Source organism: Polypterus senegalus, chromosome 1 (genome assembly GCF_016835505.1).
Source record: "Polypterus senegalus isolate Bchr_013 chromosome 1, ASM1683550v1, whole genome shotgun sequence".
NCBI classification, from domain to species: Eukaryota; Metazoa; Chordata; class Cladistia; order Polypteriformes; family Polypteridae; genus Polypterus; species Polypterus senegalus.
The window spans coordinates 121,088,588-121,113,807 of NC_053154.1; the positions used below are offsets into that span (position 1 = coordinate 121,088,588).

Sequence of the window (25,220 nt, forward strand, 5' to 3'; positions counted from 1 at the left end):
CTGTCATTGGAAGGTGAGTAAGTGATCACAGATCCTATTGAGGATAACCCTTGCAAGGACCTTACCCAGCACTGAGAGCAGTATCCCCCTGTAGTTGCCACAAATCTGGCAATCATCCTTCCCTTTCCAGATAGGAATGACAAGTCCCATTTTCCAGTTAGATGTGATGATGCCAGTGTCCCAAATTCAACCTCACTATTACAATTTTCAGGGAGTTGCAACAGAAGTGAGATTATCAGTATTAAGTGCCCGAATGAGATTCCTTTTAGGGCAGCTAACCTCATTCTCAATGGCAGGGAGGAGAGCTTAAAAATCTGCAAGGACCTCAGAGTAGAGCTGTTGGTCCTCTGGATCGAGAGCAGCCGGCTGCAATGGTCTGTCTAGGTTTAGGTAGGTCTTGTTTGACTACTGCTTTCTCCAGGAACAGAAAATGGAAAACCACATGACATTTATGTATATAAAATATGTTAGTGAAAAGCACTTTTCCAAAACTGAAATAAAAATGTCATTCAACTGAAATTACTCAGCATCACAATGGAGATGAGAACTTGTAAAAGAGCAGGTACACGACTAAAATCATGGATTTACATAAGATTAAAAACAGAGAACAATAGACATTCATTCTTCTAAGTGGCCGCCAATACAGGCTAACTATGCCAAGCTTTGAATGTCCTTTCTTGTCCTTTTTAAACAATGAAAAGGAAAATGCATTATCTGGACAATAAAGTATATGGCTTGAGACTCAGTACATTTCATAACTGTATAATAAAACAGTGATCAGTTTTACAGTCTTTGATTTATATACAGCTAAAAAAAAAAACTCACCTTATCTTTTGAAAAGCTCAGCAGCTGCTTTTTACCGACAATAAACTGAACAGCAATTACATTTGCCAAGTGGCCTTGCAGAATGCCAGCTGGTTTGGAAATCACATAGGGATTCCAAAGGCACACCTTATTATTGACACCAGCCGTGGCTAGAGTTTAGAATAAAAGAGAAAAACACTGTTATGCAAATTATATAGATGCTAAGAAGGTAATTAATTGAATTATTATTATTAGTAGTAGTAGTAGTACTAGAAGTAGCAATATGTTCTTCATGGGCTAATAATTATTTTTAGTGTTTAAACAAACACAGCACTTCTGGTTCTAATTAATAATCTTTGTCAGAAAAAATTCCCATATAGCATCTGCACTGCTCACCCTAAGTGTGAATATACTTTGTCTGTAGCAGTTTGCTAGCCTTACTATTGTTCTCAGTATTGCAAACTGTTTCTTTACTATAGGCTACATCCTTTCAAATAGGTATTACTGCTTTCAGTGCCTCCAGGATCACTGGTGATATTTTCTTTTACTGTAAGATGCATACTCTGTTAGCCTATATACAGCTTCATTGACATCACTCTATATTATAATGTTGTCTTGTTAGTTCTCATGCAAAATTAATTTGTAAAAGATTAAGATACAGTCTGCCTGACAGATTCTCTCAATCTCCACAGTTCTTGAAATCTCTATCACATGCACAATAAAACCTGAGTACTTGCTCTCTTCATACAATGTCTACAAAGGCTGCTAAATACCATGGACCCTTCTCTGTGGCCTGGCCTTTCTTAACACCTTCTGAAACATAATTAATTACCTATTAAGTTCAGCCCCACATGGTAGTCAAAGGCATTAATTCCCTTAATTGTACTGATTGTCGTGGTTCGGGGAGCTGCCTTGTCTCTCTCCTTCCAGCCCAGTACCATACTGTTCGTGCTGCATGTTGAACATGAAAGAAAGGCTTCCAAGTTGCCAATGTACTTCACTGTTTAAAATCAGATATTAAACAATTATCATGCAAGGTCAAAAATGATAATTCAGAAAGGAAAAACAATAATACAGTAGATAGATAGATAGGTTGGCACCCTGCCCAGGATTGGCTCCTGCCTTGTGCCCTGTGTTGGCTGGGATTGGCTCCAGCGGACCCCCGTGACCCTATTCGGATTCAGCGGGTTAGAAAATGGATGGATGAATGGATAGATAGATAAAAGATAGATACTTGTGCTGTTACTTGTATAATGTCAATATTTTATAGAAAATTACAATTGTGGTTGTACATTTGGCCTTAGTTTTCCAAGACAGGTTAACCCTTTAAACTCAGCCCCAATACTCACAAGCAGGACTGAACAATAATGTTTTAAAAACTGTATTAAATCATTCATTTTCTATTTACTATACTTAAGGTACAGTGTTTTGCTATTAAAATTCTGTATTGCATTCCCCAATACTATATTGCAATGTTTTTCTTTCTTAATACAAAGATGGCCAAACTGTTGTATCATGGTAACCCCTGCCACCGGACACCACCATAGTTTTCCTGAATGTCCTGATTCAATTGTGTACAATGTGATGGACAGACTGTTATCTACGAAATAAGATGTATGTTTCAACTTTCGAAAAAACACCACAAATCACAATCTATGTTTTTTACTTTCTACATTTCAGAGTTTTATTTATTTATTTATTTTGTAAAGAATCTTGCAACTATTGGTGTTGCAATTTGGAAATGCAGTATAATTTCTTTATCAACTATATTTACGTTCTGGCAGAGCAAGATCTGCCCTTTAAAATAATACATCGGCAATGGGTCTTAAATAATGGATATGTGTGCTATAGATACTGTAATAAACAAACAGAAAGACCATAAAGAGTAGGCCCACCAGTTGATGATCCCTGTAAAATTGATGAAAAATAATAAAGGCTGTTTAACAAGCCAAAAACACGATAACATCTTTTCAGACACGAGTCTTAAATAGGATTGATGAAAGATGGTGGTGGAGCAATTAAAAGGCTGATGAGGCAGAATCTACAGAAGATATGAGAGAAGAAGCATCAACAGACACTGCCAACCCTCGACCCGTGGTGGAATTACCATTAGACAAGCCCTGGAGTTGTCTCCCAAGCACACATATGTGACAATACTTGTTTAAAAACAGTAAAAAAAGAATCTCATTTGGGCACTTAATACCTATAATCTCACTTCTGTTGTAACTCCCTGAAAATGGTAATAGTTGGTGGTATATTACTTGTACTGTAGATACAGTGCATCCGGAAAGTATTCACAGCGCATTATTTTTTCCACATTTTGTTATGTTACAGCCTTATTCCAAAATGTGGCTGTGTGCTTAGGGTCGTTGTCCCGCTGAAAGATGAACCGTCGCCCCAGTCTGAGGTCAACAGCACTCTGGAGCAGGTTTTCATCCAGGATGTCTCTGTACATTGCTGCAGTCATCTTTTTTCCTTTATCCTGACTAGTCTCCCAGTTCCTGCCAATGAAAAACATCCCAACAGCATAATGTTGCCACCACCATGCTTCACTGTAGGGATTGTATTGGCCTGGTGATGAGCAGTGCCTGGTTTCCTCCAAACGTGACGCCTGGCATTCACACCAAAGAGTTCAATCTTTGTCTCATCAGACCAGAGAATTTTGTTTCTCATGGTCTGAGAGTCCTTCAGGTGCCTTTTGGCAAACTCCAGGCGGGCTGCCATGTGCCTTTTACTAAGGAGTGGCTTCCGTCTGGCCACTCTACCATACAGGCCTGATTGGTGGATTGCTTCAGAGATGGTTGTCCTTCTGGAAGGTTCTCCTTCGCCATTCCAATAAACAAGTAAGTGGATTCAGATACCTTTCTGGAACATTATATCATTAGAAAAACTGCAATGAGAACAGGCCATTGTGCCTTAACAAGTTCATCCATTTTATACAGCCAGATTGTCCAAAATAACATCAAGTTGAGATTGGAAGTTCCTTTAAAGTACTACTCTTCACAACACTATATGATAATTTATTCCATGTGTTTAAGGTTCTTTGTATGAAACAAAACTTTCTAACATTTGGGTGAAATTTGCCCTTAACAAGTTTTCTAAAATGTCCCCGTGTTCTAATTGTAGAGTTTATTTTAAAGTGACAACTGCAATCTACAGTGCATAATTTTAAAAACTTCAATCAAGTCCCTATTATCCTTACTTGCTTAAATAGAAAAGGTTCCATGTTTTTCAGTCTCTCCTCATAGCTCATACCTCCTAGTTGCAGAATCATTTCGGTTTCTCTCTTCTAGACCTTCTCAAGTGCGGCTATGTCTTTTTTGCAACATGAAGATCAACACTAGCACTATACTCCAGGTGAGGCATCACTAGTGCATTTTATAACTTAAGCATAACCTCTCTTGACTTGTATTCCACACACTACAATATATAACCTAACATACTATGACCTTTCTTGATTGCTTCTGTCCTCTGTCTGAAAGTAGATTTCAATGATTCCACTATGACCCCTATATCCTTCTCATAAGTTGTACTTTCAAGATTCACACTTCCCATTGTGTATTCAGATTTAAGATTTGTATTTCCTATGTTGTCATAGACGTGTGATTTGGAAACAGTTTACAGGCTCAAGAAAGTGTACACTCCCGCCAGGTCAGGGTTTGGCATTGCCTTCTAACTCTTTCTCCTCTCTTCCAGCAGAGCAACAGATGACACTTCAAAATAAAGGTCACTTTCGGCCTTCAGAAAACACCCACAGCATCACTTCCAGTTTCGAGCCTCTGATGTCACATCTGATACAGAATACCACTTCCCATGAGTTCATTTCCTTTCCACCTAAAATATACAGTATATGACCACCATTTTGTTGTTTTTCAGTTCTGTTTTGGACTCAAGTCTGTAAAGACCTCAACCACTTTTCAACAGTATACGGGGGTGGATCCCTAAACCTTTGATGTGTTCTTGTGCTTTATTTACAACATGTAATAGTTTACATTTACTTACATTAAGTTTCACCTGCCACAAATCTGCCCCAGCCTGTATGCTGCGCAGTCCTTCTGTAACAATTTAGCTGAATATAAATGATCTCCTTTTCCACCTAGTTTGGTATCATCTGCAAATTTAACCAGCTTATTGTTTATATTCTTGCTTAGATCTGTTTTATATATATTAAAAACAGCAGCAGCCCCAGCACCGACCCCTGAAGCATACCACTTAACACTACCTCATTATGAAAAAGATCCCCTCACTATAAGACTTTGCTTCCTGTGCTTGAGCAAATTTTGTACCCATCTATAGACTGTGCCAAGAACTCTTACTTCTGTTAGTTTGATCACTATTTTTACATGATACCTTATCAAAAGCCTTCAGAAAATCAAGATAAATAATATATATTTCACTGTCAATGTGTGAGGTTAGGCATTGTGCACAATGGTTAGGAAATTTATAGAATGCCGAAAATGAGGTGTCAAAATATCTTCTTCATCTTTCAGCTGCTCCTGTTAGGGGTTGCCACAGTGGATCATCTTCCATATCTTTCTGTCCTCTGCATCTTGTTCTGTTACACCCATCACCTGCATGTCCTCTCTCACATCCACAAACCTTCACTTAGGCCTTCCTATTTTCCTCTTCCCTGGCAGCTCTATCCTTAGCATCCTTTTCCCAATATACCCAGCATCTCTCCTCTGCACATGACCAAGCCAACGCAATCTCGCCTCTCTGACTTTGTCTCCCAACTGTCCAACTTGAGCTGAACTTCTAATGTACTCATTTCTAAGCCCATCCTCGTCACACCCAGTGCAAATCTTAGCATCTTTAACTCTGCCATCTCCAACTCTGTCTCCTGCTTTCTGGTCAGTGCCAGCGTCTCCAACCCATATAACATAGCTGGTCTCACTACCATCCTGTAGACCTTCCCTTTCACTCTTGCTGATACTAGTCTGTCACAAATTACTCCTGACACTCTTCTCCAACCATTCCATCCTGCCTACACTCTCCTTTTCACCTCTCTTTCACAATCCCCATTACTCTGTACTGTTGATCCCAAGTCACTCATCCACCTTCGCCAACTCTACTCCCTGCATCCTCTCCATTCCACTGACCTCCCTCTCATTTACACACATGTATTCTGTCTTGTTCCTACTGACCTTCATTCCTCTCCTCTCTAGAGCATACCTCCACCTCTCCAGGGTCTCCTCAACCTGCTCCCTACAATCGCTACAGATAACAATGTCATCAGCAAACCTCATAGTCCACGGGGACACCTGTCTAATCTCATCTGTCTCATCCATTACCACTGCAAATAAGAAAGGCCTCAGTGCCGATCCCTGATGTAACCCCACCTCCAACTTGAATGCATCCGTCACTCCTAATACAGACCTCACTACTGTCACACTTCCCTCGTACATATCCTGTACAACTCTTGCGTACTTCTCTGCCACTCCCGACTTCCTCATAAAATACCACAGCTCCTCTCGAGGCACCCTGTCATATGCTTTATCCAGGTCCACAAAGACGCAATGAAACTCCTTCTGGCTTTCTCTAAACTTCTCCATCAATATCCTCTGAGCAAACATTGCATCTGTGGTGCTCTTTCTTGGCATGAAACCATACTGCTGCTCACTAACCATCCTCTCACTTCTTAACGTAGCTTCCACTACTCTTTCCCATAACTTCATGCTGTGGCTCATCAATTTTATTCCCCTGTAGTTACTGCAGTCCTGCACATCCCCCTTATTCTTAAATATCGGCACCGGTACACTTCTTTTCCACTCCTCAGGCATCCCCTCACTTTCCAAGATTCCATTAAACAATCTGGTTAAAAACTCCACTGCCATTGCTCCTAGACACCTCCATGCTTCCATAGGTATGTCATCTGGACCAACGGCCTTTCCATTTTTCATCCTCTTCAAAGCTGTCCTTACTTCCTCCTTGTAATCCGTTGCACTTCCTGATTCACTATCTTCACATCATCTAACCTCTTCTCTCGCTCGTTCTTCATTCATCAGCCTTAGTGTCCAACCTCAGCCGTCAGGCGCAGAGAATGTCAGAGAGGGAGAGAGACCGAGAAAAGCAAACAATGAAGCACCGCGCGGGAAGCATATCTTATATCATTGAGGAGTTTTAGTTAATATGTAATACATGCTCTGATTGGGTGGCTTCTAAGCCATCCGCCAATAGCATCCCTTGTATGAAATCAACTGGGCAAACAAACTGAGGAAGCATGTACCATAAATTAAAAGACCATTGTTCGCAGAAATCCGCGAACCATCGAAAAATCTGTGATATATATTTAGATATGCTTAGATTTAAAATCCGCGATAGTGTGAAGCTGCGAAAGTCGAAGCGCGATATAGCAAGGGATTACTGTATTACCATTCTTGTCGCCTGTTAAAATTTTACATGACATTGCTGTGCAGCCGATCGACAATTTTCACATCAATTCATTTGACTTCATTGTTTCTCGTTGCTAGGATTGCCTGTGAACTCATTTCTTTGGTTGATAACCCTTCAGGATGAAATTTATCATTAAGCTTTCGACATAGCGGCATGGTGGTGCAGTGGAAGTGCTGCTGCCTTGCAATTAGGAGACCCAGGTTCGCTTCCCGGGTCCGCCCTGCGTGGAGTTTGCATGTTCTCCCCGTGTCTGCATGGGTTTCCCCCGGGCGCTCCGGTTTCCTCCCACAGTCCAAAGACATGCAGGTTAGGTGGATTGGCGATTCTAAAGTGTGTGCTTGCTGTGTGGGTGTGTTTGTGTTGTTTCTGCCTTGTGCCCTGTTGTTGTCTGGGATTGGCTCCAGCAGACCCCCGTGACCCTGTGTTAGGATTCAGCGGGTTGGAATATGGATGGATGAATGGATTTCGACATAATAAGACTTCTTTTATTGGGAGCATGGGTGTGGTCGTAAATGGTTGAGAGGAGGGCAGGACTTGACAAAATCTCTTGGCAAGTCTTGTCTCACGGGACTTGAAAAAAATCTCTTGGATAAAGTCTCATCTCAAGATTTTATTTTATAATAGAGAGGTAGTATTTGTCCATCCATCCATCTATCCATTATTTAACCTGCTATATCCTAACTACAGGGTCACAGGGATCTGCTGGAGCCAATCCCAGCCAACACAGGGCACAAGGCAGGAAACAAACCCCGGGCAGGGTGCCAGCCCACCGCAGGACAGTATTTGTCATTCTGTTTAATGCCTAGGTATTATATACAATGCCTATGGAAAGTATATAGCATATTAAAGTAAAACAGACATTTTATGCTTTACCTAAAAACATCACACATTCTATCAACTTCCTAAGCATTTTATACAATATCTGCTTTTCAAACATTGCCGCTAACATATACACCAATTTTCTCATATGTTATTGTTTCTTCCTCATAAGAAAGTTGCATCCAGAAGGCCCACTGCAGCAAGAAAGAACATGATTTTCTTAAGTGAAATTGTTAAAGTGAATTGAAACTAATTAATATGTTAACATATTGGTGAGGGATGCAACCCAAAAGACACTTTCACTGGTCATAGAAAACTGACACTAAATTATCCCACTAGTACAGTGTCACATATATTTAAATAGTCAATAATTCAGACTATCAGTAGAATCTTACTGAAGCAACTGAGGTGCATTAACTTTGAATACGCTGTGAAGCGAAACATACATAGCCATGAAAAAAATAAACTGAAAAGAGGGAAAAAATGAAGTGCTCAAGAAGAAGGAGAAAAGCAGTTAGTGAATGGAAGGCAATTTAATTCTGTTCAGATTATTATTGTTGTTACTGAGCATGAAAGTAAATAAATTCTGTAAGTAAAGCAGTTATCCTACACAGTTACTTGAATAACAAGCTAAGCAAATTACTATTAATCTGTTCAATTAACATAGCTAAATTATATTTAGGTTATGAAAAATACACAAACAGAGGACACAGGACTAATTGGGAACTGAACCTGGATCAAGCTAATTGCTGCATGACCAATGTCTCCACATTCCCAAAATGAGAAATGTATTCATAAACATGAACAGAATTTATGTGGAGGCTGTATAAAAAACAAGAATGTATAAACCATGTGACTACTGCAGCTGACCACATATTAAAAAAAAAAAAGAAAGAAAGGAAATGCATTCCTGGCATGTCCCAACAGAAACAAATCACCCTGGCTTTTAACTTTCAAAGAACATCCTCAGTGTGAAAACATGCAAATGAAAGTGCACAATAAACACAAAGTGCCTGAGCACCATGTCCTCTTAGATCTACATATTTTTCCTCTCTTTCATCTCAATTTCCTTCACAAGAAGCTTCTAATAACTTGGATCATACCTTGTCTCACCCAGCTTCTGCTATGAGCCATGAATCTGAAGACATAGCAACACTTGTGACTGCTGCTGATAAGTTCTTTCCATTTAATGATGGTCACTGAATCCTGGTCGGGTGAGGAGGAGGTTCTCTCAAAAAGTGTAATCATTGCAGTAGTGAAACAAATACCATTGACCTTTAAAAGAAGAAGATGTTATATCAGTGCATGTAAATGGAATTTTTCAATGAACAAGTTTTGGTTTTCCCCTTGTATTGACACCAAAGCCATACATATCATATGTGTTTTAATTTTATGTGATCATTTTGTATTAATTTATGATGTCATTACATCCATACACCCTGATTTCAGCTCTTATAGAAATCCATTGAGAAATCCATTCCTCAAGATTAAGGTCTTAAACTGAATTGCTGCTTAATGAATCATCTGGTGCTATGTGGAATATGTAGTGGTTAGGGTGCGTTTTCCAGACATTTGTATGGTGATTCCTTTAAACAGCTTCTTCTAACCACCCCAGATACTATGACCTCAGCTCAGCTGAGACCCTAGTGAAGGGGAGAATGAAGTTAGGCATTTTGATGCAGTATCAAGTCCAGAAGATATTTTCAGAGGTGGTGAATGCCAAAAGGTTTAGTATCCTGGAGAGGAACATGTTGATACATTAACTTAGATATCCCGATGCTGATAAACAGTCCCAGGTTCTTGCAGTCCACAGTAACATGAATTGTCAGAGTTCTTCCACAGATTAGGCAAAAATAGTACAGTCATCTACATATTGTAGGTTCAATAGCATATAGGGTTGCGTGGTATACTGGTGAGGTATTTAAAAATACAAATTTAAAAAAGTATCGTATGACCATTTCAGGATTTTTGGTACCAATGTAAATATCAGCTTTCCACTCCTTACAAAACTCGGTAGAGTACACTGGGAAACTGTTTGTTCCATAAACTTCATGAAACCTCTCCCGCTTATTAGCTACAACACAATCAAGACTTCACAAGACCCCTTATAGCTCAACGGAGACTTTATGGGGGGAACCCCCATCATAGTTTTGCGTACTTTATGCTGTCAAGAAGGAAGTGGTTCATAATGTGGCTCAGTTTCGTGACACACCAGGGAGGCTGGAGTCAGACACTGGGGTTTTGGAGTGCATCCATTATTTGTTTTGGAAACTGTACCAAAAATCGCTTTGATACTGAGATCCTAAAGCTGGTATTCAAGTCAAAATTTTAATACTGATTCATCACTAATAATATATGCATGATACTGTATGTGAGGTGAATCAGTTTAAGTGTTTCTGTGAAACCAAGTTGTTAAATCACAAAGCGGAAAGCAGAGTTCATTGTCACAAAAATAAAATCCAGGAAGTGCTTTTATTGTGCAGCCTCTGAAGTTATGCACAATGTTGTAACTGGGCCTTGACTAAAGTGTAATATTTATTTGTTCATGGTCTGTATGCTTTACTCTAAATAACTTGCAGAATTACTTTAAAAGCAATGACAAAAGTTGAATGACAAGATGAATAAAATAAAAGCAACAAGCCCATAATTTATTACAGATTCACTTCTCTACAGACTACAGCTTCACTACTTTTATTTCCAGTTAACAAGTGAGATTAGGCAACAACCAATGGAATTCATTTCACAGCCGCAACAACCGATGGAATTCATTCCACAGCTGCAACAACTAATGGAATCCTTTCCATGACTGCAACAACCAATGACATTCATTCCACGGCTGCAATAACCAATGGAATCTATTCCACAGCCTGTAACAATTGTAGAATTTTATCCTGAAATGTGTGCTCTTTTCAGAATTTACTGTAGACTTTTCAGCATGACACTTCTTAAATTTCGGGAAAAGGAAATGTTTTATGGCCACTTGTGGCAAAGTCAACTTTTTGTCATCAGGAAAACTAATTAGAAGAAATGTAGCATTTGTTTAAGACAAATGTTACCTAAGGTTTAAGAATATATTATAAATGCTATATCCATGTTTGCAAAGGGGTCCTGTTCTATTACATTAGTGTTGGACTGGAGCTGAGGTCCTGTCATAATGCATTTCATTTTCTTAAGGGGATTTCGTCTACAAAATTGTTAGGAATGGGCAACAGACATTTACACTCCCATAAGGGCAATTTAATGTCACTAATTCACCTAACATACATGTCTTGGTAGTGAGGGAGGAAATCTTTGTACCCGAAGTGTGTTCCTTTAGGGCTATTTAAAGCAGTTGTAAACAGTTGTAAAATTTCATGAAGCCTTCACTGGCACACATTGTAGTAAGTAAAACAACCCATTCTACTACCCGGGAGACTCTTGAAAATGTTTTTTCTTTCTAGGATTATAATCACTGAAATAAATGTAGCATCAGAGGATGAATATATATATGTCTGTCATAACTGGTAAATAAAAACGAATGAAACATTTAAAATAACCTGTCCACCAGTGTCTCCAAAGCTGAGCACGGCTTTGTTCAAATCACTCGGATTGTACCAGTAATCCATGCTCAGTGGTGTATTTTCCAGGTCTTGCAATTTATATTGGCAGGAGAACTCTTGTTTTGACAGGAGGTCATAGAAGCAGATCTCTTTGCTGGTGAAGGCAACTGCAATCTGTAGATCAGAAGAGTACACAGTTACACAGCAATGCATGACTGCAAAAGTAACATACTGCAATATCAGACTTGTTTGTTTTAATGTGCCATAATACCACCCATCTCTGTCACATTTCACACTGCACTCTGGTTCCATATTATTTTTTGGCATATTATCAATAATACATTTTTGAACATGTAACTTATGTCCTGCCTGTTTCATTACTCTGTCTAATTGCCTGAGGTTACAGATGTAGAAGGTAAGCGGAGAAAAACTGCTAAAGTAACTGATCACAGAGTGGTAAGTGTATGGGATTTAAAACATTTTATTAAGATCTACACAATAAAGAGTATAAAGGGGAAAACAGGGTCACCACAGAACCCTACATGACAAATCATTATGTACAAGGGGGAGGAGATACCCAAAAATAACCAGAATCTGTAACTTATACACAGATATAGACTTAGTTGTGAATTTCGCTGCTAGGATTAGCATACTTAACAGTATTCTGTGGCAGTATGCCAAGTGCTGTTGCTCTGTATTGTTCGCACAACATTCCGTGTCGGGTTTTCCTTGGTACTTATTAAACGTGATCTGCAATTTTTGTGATGGGTGATCATAAAGAACAGCTAGTCTGTGTTAAATTTTGTTTTCTCTTAGGGAAAACAGCTGCTGAAACTGTAGTGATAATTGAAACTGCTTTTAAAGAGGAAGCTTTAAGTAAAACACAGGTCTATGAGTAGTTTTCGCATTTCAAACGAGGGGAAATGTCACTTGGAGACCAATCAAGATCTGGCTGACCTTCCACAATTAGGAATGACGAAAATCTTGGAAAAAGGTTTGCAATGCAATTTACGAAAATCGTATTTGGACTATTGAGGAGATTTCTGAATTAACTTGTGTGTCTTGGAGTTCTTGTCACCTTCCCTACTCAACTAATCTTTCTCTGTGTGATTTTTTCTTGTTCCCGCATATGAAAAAAGAACTAAAAAACAAAGTGTTTTTGTACTGTGGAGGAAGTCAAAGAAAAATAGCCGCAAGCATTGGACAACATTCCTCTTCTGCGATTCCAAAAATGTGTCCGCCAGTGGGAAAACCGTTGGAACAAGTGCATTCATTCACATTGAGAGTACTTTGAAGGAGACTAAAGTTTCAATAGGTAAAAATTATTAAAATTATTTTTTTTTAATTATGGTTATTTTTGGGTACCCCTCGTATTATCATTCTTATCGGAAAATAAATGAGAGTATACAATAGCACAGTTAACTATTTTGGGGTGGTGCTCATAATGAAAGGTACTATATATAAAGTTTGTGATAGTTTAAACCAGGGGTGGGTAAAGTCATTCCTGGAGGGCCGCAATGGTTGCAGGTTTTTGTTCTAACCCAATTGCTTAATTAGAAAACAAATTGATGCCAATAATTTAATTTCATGGCTTTAACTCTGTTATGTCAAGTCATTTTCCTTTGTAAGAATATCATCCAAATTTGAAGGCTAAAATGGATGAGTAAATCTCAGTCCTTCACTTTTTTCTCTTCACTTTCCTTCCAAGTGTTTAATTAAACCAAACAGTGCACAATAAATCCACACAAGTGTAAATGGAAACAAGCTAAACAGAGAACTGCTGGTTTCTTTTGTCATTTGCATCTTATTGCTAATAAGGAGCTATTGAAAAATGAGAATACTGCTGTTTAAGACTAAAATAAGAAATAAGGGTTCAAAATCTTAAAAAGAGAGACAACGAAAATGAAGCAGAAGTGTTACTTGAGCAAATAAGTGCTTCTTAATAAGCAATTGGGTTGGAACAAAACCCCCAGCCAATGCGGCCCTCCAAGAATGACTTTGTACACCCCTGGTTTAAACCCTAAACAGTAATTGGCCTTACTCAGCACTAACCCAAACTAAATTAAAAAACACTAACATCTGCTTGCCAATAAACCTAAATGCATGTGCAAGCAAGTCCACATGAATACAGAGAGATCATGCAAACTCTACACAAAGGCATTTTAGCTTGATATTTAGTAGTGATCTACATGCACTGAGGTGGCAGAATTACATATTATGCCACTGTGTAGACCAATTGTACATTTCTATATGACATTGTTGTTACCAGTCTGTTTTAAGGTTTTAGTTATTCACCTCATCCTGATATACATTACATAATATTGAGTATGCAAAAACATGGAGGCATTTCAGGTTTATACAAGGATAAGTCAAAATGTACCCACAATACTCTACATGGTGCTTACAGATTTGTAATAAATATACAGAGCTCTTTTGTAGCATATCTGCCTTCTTGATCACACACCTACCCCAAAGTCATACTTCATATATCTTCAAAGCCTGTACGACAAGGGTTTACTTCATCATTGCTAATGACAACTTTGAGGGGTCCAAATAAACAGAATAATGTGGATGGGAACGTGTGGTGTACCAAATATATGCAGACAGAACATGTCATGCAATGGCAGAACCCATGCAGAGAGTCTTACTTGGGGCTTATTCTTGCTGACCAACCAGCTTGTCACCTCAACTCAGTTAAAAAAAAAACTGTGAACATAACTGTCTAAGGTTCCTTTGTAATAAGGAAATAATCAGTAACATCCTAACAGACAAGTCTGAACACAGTATGTCATTATAACATAAAGAGAGGAAAAGCTAACTGTTGAAAATTCATCAGTTGAACTAATTATTAACAACAGAATAGAAAGTATTGGCACATTGTCATTGACTTATTCTTTGAAGCTTTCAGGCTGTTTTCATATCCCATAATACATTTTCCAGCTTTAGCCCTCTATACAAATGTTTTCTGGAGCCTCATTTTTGTTTCAGTGCTGCATGCAAATGTAGTCTATAATGACAAAATCTTGAAAATACCTTAAGGAAACTCCTGATATGGCTGTCACATTCACACACAGTATTAAATACAAGAATACAATACCTTGTTCACATTGGGCATTGATGCTAAACTTGTCACCCATAGATCTTTGGGTCTGACGGAGTCTGTAGCAATTCGAATGCTCTGATGCAATTCCAAACTGTCACCCCATACTCCTAACAGCCCATCTTTACTGACGCTCAGGTATCTGCTGGACGTTTTGAGGTACACCATTTTGTGGATGGCTTCTTTGTGCAGCAGTGGTAGGAAAACAATATCCTTCCACTGTGGGACAATTGTGGACTTGGTTCGTTCATCTTTTTCATTAAGCTCCAGCAACAGGAAAGAAGTCACCTTTTCCCAGTCAATGGATCCATCACGAGTAACATCTATTCTGTCAAAAAGCTCTCCATACTCTTTCTTTGTGCCCCATCCAACCACTGAAGATATTCTGTCAATGAACTCTTCCCTGGTCAAGGAGACAGGTTCACTTAGATCTGGAGCCTGCAAGAAAGCATGAATACTTTTGGTTTTAATTAAGCTTAAGTAACCCTCTCCAAACACATCTTAGCTACCTTTAAAGTTATCACACTGCTTGCAATGTCTGCTGTAAAGTTAGTGTTGACACAATTTTCTCAGAAATTATTGGGCAGTTCAAAATTCAGTCCTATTACAAGCTGTTTATATTTTTACTGTAGGAAATAAGCAAATTTCAACGTATGACTTTCAGGGTAGATATATTATCTAACATACTGAACCTGTTGCATTGCTCTTTAGAGATCTGCTTCTTGATGACCAATAATGAAATAATGTCAAATCTGAGTATAAAGGAGGATGGTTAAAGAGGATACATGAGATTTGTGGCAAAAGACAGGAGTCATCATTTAAAAAAAAATTGGACGTGTAATGCAGACATTCAAAAAACCTAACACATTAGGTTGTTAAGATTTTATGAGCATTTCAGCTGCAAAAGTAGAATTGTGGAGGAAGAATGCGTATTATTTAAAAACTGAATTCAACATGCAATAAAAATGAAGTGGATGTATCAGTGGAAACTTTGTTAAGAGTTACAGTGAAGCCATAAATCAAGTGAACTTTGCTAATTATGTCTGAGGTGCAACACAGGCAATATCATTGGTAATAACAAATGTTTTTCTTTTTATAAAGTATCCAATATGTGAGGATACAGGAGTCAAACTAGAGGAGACACTGCGGAATGGGATTTGCGCATGTGTGGACAGTCATGTGTCCATTTCCTTTCTATGGTCAGGAAGTAGCTGACCCAGAAGAAACTCCATGTCTTCTGCAAAGATTTGCCAATCTGCATGCCTCTTCTGCACTTCTGAGCCTATCGTTTGTGTTTTGTTATTTAAGAAGTAAAACATAATAACAAAATTTGACCCAATCAAGTGATACCAGCATAGCAAGCACAATAGTATGTTCCATGATACTTCATGACAATCCGCAAACAATCCTCACCCAACAAACAGAGCCATATAGTTACAGTGCACCATCTAAAATGGTTGTTTATACAGTATATAAGATAAAAAGCTTAAGCATAGGCCTGGCATACTTACTTTAGAATTATATAGATTAGTTCTTGCTAAGTTTATAAAAAAATGTGAATAGATCAACACTAGATTAAATTTAGATTTTTTTCAATTTGAGCTAAAATAGAATATCGCTCACCCACTGAACTATAAAAGATGGATTGAGATGTTTCCACTTAAGCAGGATACGTCTTCATGCAAGTGGTTTTGTGCATATTACAGTGGAGTTTGTTTTTCAGAGCACATTTTGATCCCATATAGAGTATACCCCAAAATATTCCTGTAAAGGTGATAGAAATCCAAGGCTACCAAAGATATATATAGTATTTTTGCTGAAAGTGGTTAAAGTGTATAACATTCCCAGAACATTCAATGTGTGCAGATTCATTGTTCATTTTTGAAGTTTCATATACTGTCCATGAGAATTTTTGCTTGGTAAAAATGATGATGCTCATTAAAAACCAAGATGTATAGTGGGATTTTTAAAAACACAAGCAAAACGAAAATAATATGCCTTGAACACAAAGCATATTGAAAACAAGAGTGGTTGTTCAAGGCAAATGTACAACGTCCAGAAAAAATTAATGAACATAAGTTAACATAACATTCTGGTGTTTGTCTGGCTTTATCTAGATGTTGGCTTTGACAGTTAACACATCTTATTTTGGTTTATTTGATTAATGCTTTTATTTGACCGCAGATCTCCCTCTCCATTTTCACATGTCCATCTCCAGGTTTTCAACATTCCACAGAACCCCAACTTATTCCAGTCTGGTCCTTACAAGGCAATGACATTAAATAAATTCATCTCACAGCTATTAAATCTGATAGCTCTTGTCTTAACTGATCTGAATCATTTCTCAGATAGAAGCGGATGGAGGTGAGCAGGATGCGACGGCTCTTAAACTAACCTTACACTTACCTAATGATTTTTCCTCTTAGTTTCCCTTTCCCACAAAATGTCTAAATGGTTTCAGAGACCTTACCCCACGTATTTTATTGTTGTCTTATTAAATCAATTCTTGCCTGACCTAAAGTTGCATCAATTCTTACCAAAAACATAGTTTTCATCTTCTCAAAATCCTTCATATTCATCCTGTTCTGCAGGTCCCCTTCTTCTCTCTTCAAAGATTCTTTAATCTCTGTTTTGCCTGTGCTTCCCATATTTCATCGGTTTGCAGGCTATAAAATATAAGAAATAAATGTATTAACAGCCCATAAATAGCACTTTCCAGAAGATAAACTAATGTTTTGATAACACTTAATCTAGTTCAAGCAGTTAACAATCCAGGAAAGATGATCAGGCCACCACAGCACACACACACACACACAAACACTCATCCTGGATCACTTTGGAATCGCCAAACATGCAGACGTGGATGTGTAAAGAAAACTGAAGTATCAAAAGGAAAAACCAATGTAGACATAGGAAGTACATGCAGACAACAACCAGGCAAGATGAATTGGGGATGCCAAGTCAATGGAGGAGCAACGTTAACCACTGTGCTAACTTTAAAGCTCTTTTTCCAATAATATTTTATTATAAACAAATGTATTGTCTATGTTGGTAGAAATAGTTAAATACAAAAGATAATTTTCTCAAATTTTATTTCATATTCATCTTTTTTTCTCAATCAAATTCTTCTTATGTATACACAAAAATGGTAATTTTGATTTTAATGTACCATTCATAAGGAAAAGCACTGTATGGATATATACTGTACACACACATACATGTCTGAGATGGGGATGCCACTTATCAGAATGCCCCACAACTGGGCTGGAGCAGACATGTTTTAATTAACAATTTTGTTGTTGATACAAAACCATATTAACTACACACTGAAAAAAGCAAATCTATTGAAAGACACAAATTCACATGTGGGTGGTGGGAAATCAGAGCTGTATACCCAGTCAAAATCTGTTAACATCTGATATGAAGTGCAATGGTTATTGCCACTGCCTCCCAGCTGGGTAGAGTTTGGATGATCTTCTTGTATCTGTGTGGTTTTTACTTGCAGGCTGGGTCAGCTCTGAGTGAGTGTGGAGGTGTGGATATACCCTGTGTAGCACTGCCCTTCCAGTCCAGGGTTGGATCCTTACTAATCTTGAAAGGCCAGATGTGATTAATGAATGAGAACACATATCTGGGTTATCATGTATGCGTGTGGAAGGATCACCTTCTGGACTCATCTGAGGTATGTAATGTCATCCTGGGGCAAGGAGATGCTTTTTCTAATTGCATCATCTCCTTCTCCCGCCACAATCTATTAAGGATGCCCACTGAAAGAAAGTGACTCTGTCCCTTCCTGCCGGAGCTCCATAATACCCAAGCACACAAGAACGAGAGAGAGTTGATGACCAGAGCTCATCAGGATGGAGCTCCATTTATTCAGAGACTTCACAAAATATTTTTAACCAAGAATGGCTGATTGTTCTGTTTGACCTTTAAGTTACATTACTGTGCCAATGAGCATTTGTTTTGTTTATTTAAATTTGAAAGGGCATTTATTTTGAGTGCTCCTTCCCTCCCATGACAACATGGTACAATTCAATAAAAAGTTGGTAGTGAACAGTGGCACCACTGGAGAGGCTCCTAAAATTCCACCATCCAGTTCCTACAGTCCATACACTTTAAACATTTGAAGCTGCAGTGTCTAATTTCTCTTTGTGTGTTAAACAAATATGTAAAATAGCTATGATGAAAGATAAACATACTGAACAAAAGACTTGACACTGAGATAAAACAGAAAAGTAAAATTGATGTTATCAATTCAAGAGCTCTGTATCTGAAAGGTTAGTGGTTCATTTATATTGTCTCATTAATGGCATAACAATGGCAGACATGTTTGGCATTTTCAATTAGAAACCAATGCAAACATACTTTATTTATTTGTATGTTGGGCGCTGTGCAGCCTTGTCCGTGGTTTTGCTGGAGTAGTGTCAGGGACATTAGACACATTTACTATTTTGGGTGTACCGGTACTATGGACTGAAAAGTGCATTCCTGTGGCACTTCTTTAACAGCTTGCTTAACAGTAGTTCTTTTCACCTCATCCTTTCACTTGTCCTTTTAACTGGCCGTAATGAAACACTGTGCTCGATTATCCACCGTTATGGGTAGGGCAGGACAAGGGCAAGGACACAGGACAGGAGGAGAAGCCTATCCCAGCAATCATTGGGCACAACGCCATAATAAAATCTGAACATAGCTGCCATTTCTTTCACCCTCCCATTGATTGTGGCAGTATCTTCATAACTGAGAGTGACAGACATCACATACAGTTGGTGGCAGTGCATTATTTTACCACTAGCTCAGTGATATCTTTGAGAACCAAAGTATAATCTGCTGAACCTTTTCAGATGATGCCACTGTAATGGGGCTCATATCAGAAGGAGATGAGTCAGCCTACAGAGATGAGGTCCACAGACTGACAAAGTGGTGCTCAATGAACTTAACACTGAACACCACAAAAACCAAGGACCTCATTCTGGACTTCAGAAAGCACAGCACAGAAACGGTTCCTCTCTTCATCAATGGAGACCATGTGGAAAGGGTGCACACCTTCAAAATTCATGGGAACCGACATCTCAGGGAACTCTTCTGGGTCTGAGAACACCGCAGCAATGGTCAAAAAAGTGCAACACAGACTGCACTTTCTGAGAGTACTCAGGAAAAAACACTTGGAGAAAAAATTATTGGTGGCTTTTTATCATTCAACCGTTAAGAGCATCCTGGTTTACCGTTAAAAGTGTGGTACGCCAGATGCACAGAAACAGACACAAAGGCTCTTCAGAGAGTCATAAACACAGCACAAAAAAAATCACAGGTTGCTGTCTGCACTCCCTGGAAGACATTGCCCACTCCTGCTATCTCACCAGAGCCACAAATATCATTAAGGATCCTTCACACCCTGGTCACCACTATGTTTAAACTTTTACCCTCTGGTCGGCGTTATAGCTCTTTGAAAACACGGACCAACAGATTCAGAAACAGTGTCCTTCCGATGGCCATAAATACACTGAATAAAAATAAGCACATTAAGGCGGTTTAAATCATTTTTTTTAGTCATTGCTGGGAAATAGACTCATACAGTATACAGTGCTGCTGCTGCTCTCATGCAGCATTATTTTACTATTGTTATTTTATCTAATTTCTTTTTAACAGTATTTTTACATATAATATTGCTTTTTTTCCTTGCTTGTATTATATGTTGTAGCAATGGATGTGTTTCACAAAAAGTAGTGTTATTTTGCTTTTTATACAGAGCTGGAGAGGCAATTGTAATTTCGTTGGAATTATTTTACAATAACAATAAAGGCTTTCAATCAGTCAATTCAATATTGTTCACAGTCTCATCAGTTCAGTGAATGAAAGGCAGACATGGTGAGGTGCAGACGCAGTCTCCTGAACCGGTGAAGCAGCAGTGCTAACCAGTGCACCTCACTAATAACAGCTGCAAAAACTGTATATACTTAAAAAGAATCTGTTGAAAAGTGATTCTTTAAAGGGGAAGGCTCACATATTACACACAGTACATGTACAAGTCCACACAGAAAGACATTACTGTTAAGGTGCTAATTTACCAACATAAAATCCATTTACTATGTCCTTTTGGTGGAAAAACTAATGCAGACGCTGTACTCTTCTTTTGGTTTTCACTTGTCAATTCTTCTTTTGTGTCCCAATTAATTATTTTATTTAAAAGGGGGCAACCCCTAGTTGTGGCTAGTCTGCTGCTTGCGTTTTGAAGAGAGGAGCTTAACGCACCCCAAGGAGCTGTGGTTGCTCCTCCTAAACCCCTTTTTAAACGGTGATACAATAGGAAACAAATACAGTTTTTTTTAATCTCCTCTTTGCTCGATCAGCTGCTGGCTTTCCACCACCGCCACCGCCAGATCTTCATCTCGCACGGCATTTCAAACATTTAAAAGCCTGTACAGCAGCTGTTCTACTCTTTGTCTTTTATTTCCGGCCCCAGGCATGGTTAAATCTCTTGGCTCTCTTGGTTAAGTCTTGTCTCCCGGGACACGAGTTCCTGATATTTTTTAGTTTATAATTTAAAAACGGAACAAGAATCTGAAAATCTAACAACATCACATTAAAGTTCGGTAAATTTTGAAAAGAATGATACCAAACATATATATGTTGGTTTTCAAATAAACACAATTTAAAGCATGACAAAAACGTCACATAAAATTGTTGCACTTTTAGCTTAGGATTTTATCTATACTGTACTAATAAAAGGCAAAGCCCTCACTGACTGACTGACTGACTCATCACAAATTCTCCAACTTCCCATGTAGGTAGAAAGCTGAAATTTGGCAGGCTTATTCCTTACAGCTTACTTACAAAAGTTAAGCAGGTTTCATTTCGAAATTCAACACATAACGGTCATAAAGGTCGATAATGGTTGACAACATCCGCCATGTTGAACTTTCTTATTTATGGCCCCATCTTCATGAAATTTGGTAGGCGGCTTCCCTGCGCTAACTGAAACCGATGTACTCACTTATTTCGATGGTATGACGCCACTGTCGGCCGCCATATTGAACTTTCCAAACATCACTAATTCTTCAACTTCCCGTGTAGGTAGAAGGCTGAAATTTGGCAGGCCCATTCCTTACAGCTAACTTACAAAAGTTAAGTAGGTTTCATCTCGAAATTCTATGCGTAACGGTCATAACAGTCAACAACATCTGCCATATTGAACTTTCTTATTCATGGCCCCATCTTCACGAAATTTGGTAGGCGGCTTCCCTGCGCTAACCGAAACCAATGTACGTACTTATTTCGGTGGTATGACGCCACTGTCGGCCGCCATATTGAACTTTTCAACAGTCTTTGTTACTTATGGGCCCATCTTCAAGAAATTTGGTACGCAGGTTCCCAACGATAACTAAATCCTTCTTACGTACATATATACGTCCATAACCTGCAGCTCGGTCACAGTGTGAGGCGGCGTTGGGTCCCCCATCCCAACGCCTCCCAGGTTGTTGGCTGCCTGCCTATATAAGGCCGTCCGTCGCTCCAGTCTCTACATTCCCTTCCTTGCTTCACCATGGGATTCACGTCTCCCTGCTGATAACTACAGCCGTTTTGTTTAATCCATGGCTTCTCCACTGTTTTATTGTTTGTTTATTACAATTATAGTTATTGTATAGGTATTTTAGACTTACTTTACATTGCTCAGGTACCCATTTCCTTTATCATTCCAACCCCCATTACTTTGTCTATCGAGGTGATCAGCATCGATCAAAGAACTGTCACTTACCGAGTGGTTTCCATGCCCGGAGATGGCACCTACCTTTTCCATTCTCTTTGTTACATATTGCACGGCCATATCAGGCTCACTCTTGATATCCGGAGGAACATTGTGTCTTATGTATTGAATGACTGGGACAGGTTCAAGGTGTGGACTGATGACGGTACAGGAGATGGATTATACTTCACAGGAGCACTATAAGAGTGAAATGCTTAAGCCCTTCACCTATGGTTCTGAATGCGAGTTGATGGCTGCCGCTGAATTGTTCGGTTGTCGCTTTCAAGTGTACCGAAATGGCCAAATATTTTGCACCTTTCGACAACCGCCAATGCCTCTTAAACATCTTAGATTCACAGGTGACGATTTCAGTAGTGGACACTTTGATGTTTATGAATGTTTAAACTCTCAAAAGCTGGATGTGATTTTATCGATGAAACCGGTTGTGTGCTTACAACGCTTGACAGATGCCGAATGTTACTTCAACACAACAAATCCTGCAAATACTGTCATAATTGAAACAAACCATGAAACTCAAACCGATTATGACAGCAGCAATCCAAGCTGTGAGATTTGAGACAAGATTACTTTTTACATGGCCAACTGTACGTTGCATGATCAAGAGAAAGCTCAGCGCACAGCTTGGTCATGTTACAACCGGAGGGTCGAACTGACAACATGGTATACAAAGAGATCCTTAACAAATAATTATTGGCATATTTTCCCTCAGTTTAAAAAGGTAAAATTTTCTTCTTAATAAAAATTTTAATGCAGTACTTCGCAGCTGCGAAGCGCGGGTATTTTGCTAGTGTATATATATATATATATATATATATATATATATATATATATATATATATATATATATATATATATATATATACAGTAGAGTAGATATATATTTTTAAGGACACCATAAACAGAGCTCTTAATGTCATAATTCTAAAAACATTTTAAACTGGGGAACAGGAAAAATCATTTGTCTTTCCACACAAGTGACCCTTACTCTAAAATCTACGAGCCTCTTTCATGTCTGTGATTAATTAAAGGACAGATATTGTTTGGTTCTTGTGAAGTTAACTAGTTTCAGACTATATTGTTTTCCTGCCATTTTAAACAAATCAGTGTATTTATGTGTACTCATTATGTAATTATGAATTTGTAAAGCATGTAATGGCATTTACTTGAGAACATGTCACAGCATTCCAAATCTGCACTCATTGAAAGAGCACTATATAAAAAAATAATCTCATCTGAATGTCTTAACTTTTCTAAGCAAATAACACAAGCACCAGATTTAAATATCAAAACCTGGAAACAATTTTCTATAAATGAAAAAGTTTAAGTTATTAACATGACAGAGCCTTTGCTCTTTGCCTCAGAAACTGCATAATTGGATAAGTCTCCAGGTAAAGAGTCTTACATCAGTTTGCATCTCTAGGCAGGAGATGGCTGACCATATGTTGTAGTGCGTCAAACAGGAGGCTTTTGCTCAAACAAGTCATTCACAAATTAGCTCATGGCGGTTATGCCCAGGGAGGGAAATGCTAACGTCAAAGTGAGCCTGCTTCAGTACTTTGTATATGAAGAGCCATTCTTTTCACCTGACTCTTGAATGCCTGCAGCTTGAAACTTCTCTTTGGATAGCTTTTGATTAAGACATGTTTATCTATTTCCTAAAACGTGAATACTTCCGGGACGGCACGGTGGCGCAGTGGAAGCGCTGCTGCCTCGCAGTTAGGAGACCTGGGTTTGCTTCCCGGGTCCTCCCTGCATGGAGTTTGCATGTTCTCCCCGTGTGGGTTTCCTCCCACCGTCCAAAGACATGTAGGTTAGATGCATTGGCGATCCTAAATTGTCCCTAGTGTGTGTGTGCCCTGCCCAGAATTTATTCCTGTCTTGTGCCCTGTGCTGGTTGGGATTGGCTCCAGCAGACCCCCGTGACCCTGTGTTAGGATATAGCGGGTTGGATAATGAATACTGAATACTTCAATCTATTGAAACAAATGGCGTCATCCTGTAACAGCACACAGTCTTCCCAATTCTATGTGGGGTTGGTGTTCTTGTTCAAAAAGATCAATCCTGCACCTCCTTGCCAGTCAATCTTCTTTAACTTTATCCATCCACCTCCACTTTAACCTCTTTCGCTTTCTCTGAACACAGTATCTTATTAATGTTCTCTGCTTACTAAAGGAAGGGTTTACTGTAGATGACCATCATGTACTGTATACCAAAAAACAAAAAAAGAACTGAAGTTACATGTATCCACAAAGATTTCACTGCAGTACTCCAGCTCAATAACCATATTTATTAGTGGAAATTCTGGAATCTTACTGATGCTTGATTTAAAGCTATTCATTCACTTATTCATTTTGTCAGGCCCAGCGTTTCTAACACAAAGTTAGAGTTGCAGGTAACTGAAACCTGCCCTGAGTTATGTCAAGAACCAACCCTGGGTGGGCAGCCATTCCCTTGCACAGTACACTTAATACACACCGGAACAATTCAGGGCTTTCAATGAGCTTAACCAACACATCACTGGATTGGGAAACCAGTGCACTCCAACAACCCACATAGACACAAGGGGAACATGCAGATATTGAACCTATGAGCAGCTTAAACATCTGCACACTCTAAAACGGAAGATATTTATGATGGCGCTACATTTTAGGGTGCATTTTTCCGAATATCACTTTCTAAATTTAGATATTTTAAATAATAAAGAAGCCCTCTAGCATAGCACAAAAACATTTTATATATGAGCAAATTAGGAGCATTCAGATATACTAACCCAAGATTCTAGCAGTTAAGAAGCAAA

At 38.7% G+C, this 25,220-nt stretch overlaps 1 protein-coding gene across 1 annotated transcript in view; it reads right to left on the bottom strand.

Moving 5' to 3' along the window:
- Window positions 1-25,220, bottom strand: part of LOC120531492 (WD repeat-containing protein 49-like) — a 73,044-nt gene that overhangs the window by 47,389 nt on the left and 435 nt on the right. The window contains exons 2-7 of the mRNA XM_039756949.1: window positions 17,193-17,321; window positions 14,653-15,093; window positions 11,553-11,729; window positions 9,120-9,291; window positions 1,637-1,804; window positions 826-974 (exon numbers count right to left, since the gene is read on the bottom strand). Of these exons, the coding sequence (XP_039612883.1) occupies window positions 826-974; window positions 1,637-1,804; window positions 9,120-9,291; window positions 11,553-11,729; window positions 14,653-15,093; window positions 17,193-17,303 (1,218 nt within the window). The 5' untranslated portion in view covers window positions 17,304-17,321. The remainder of the gene's footprint in view (window positions 1-825; window positions 975-1,636; window positions 1,805-9,119; window positions 9,292-11,552; window positions 11,730-14,652; window positions 15,094-17,192; window positions 17,322-25,220) is intronic.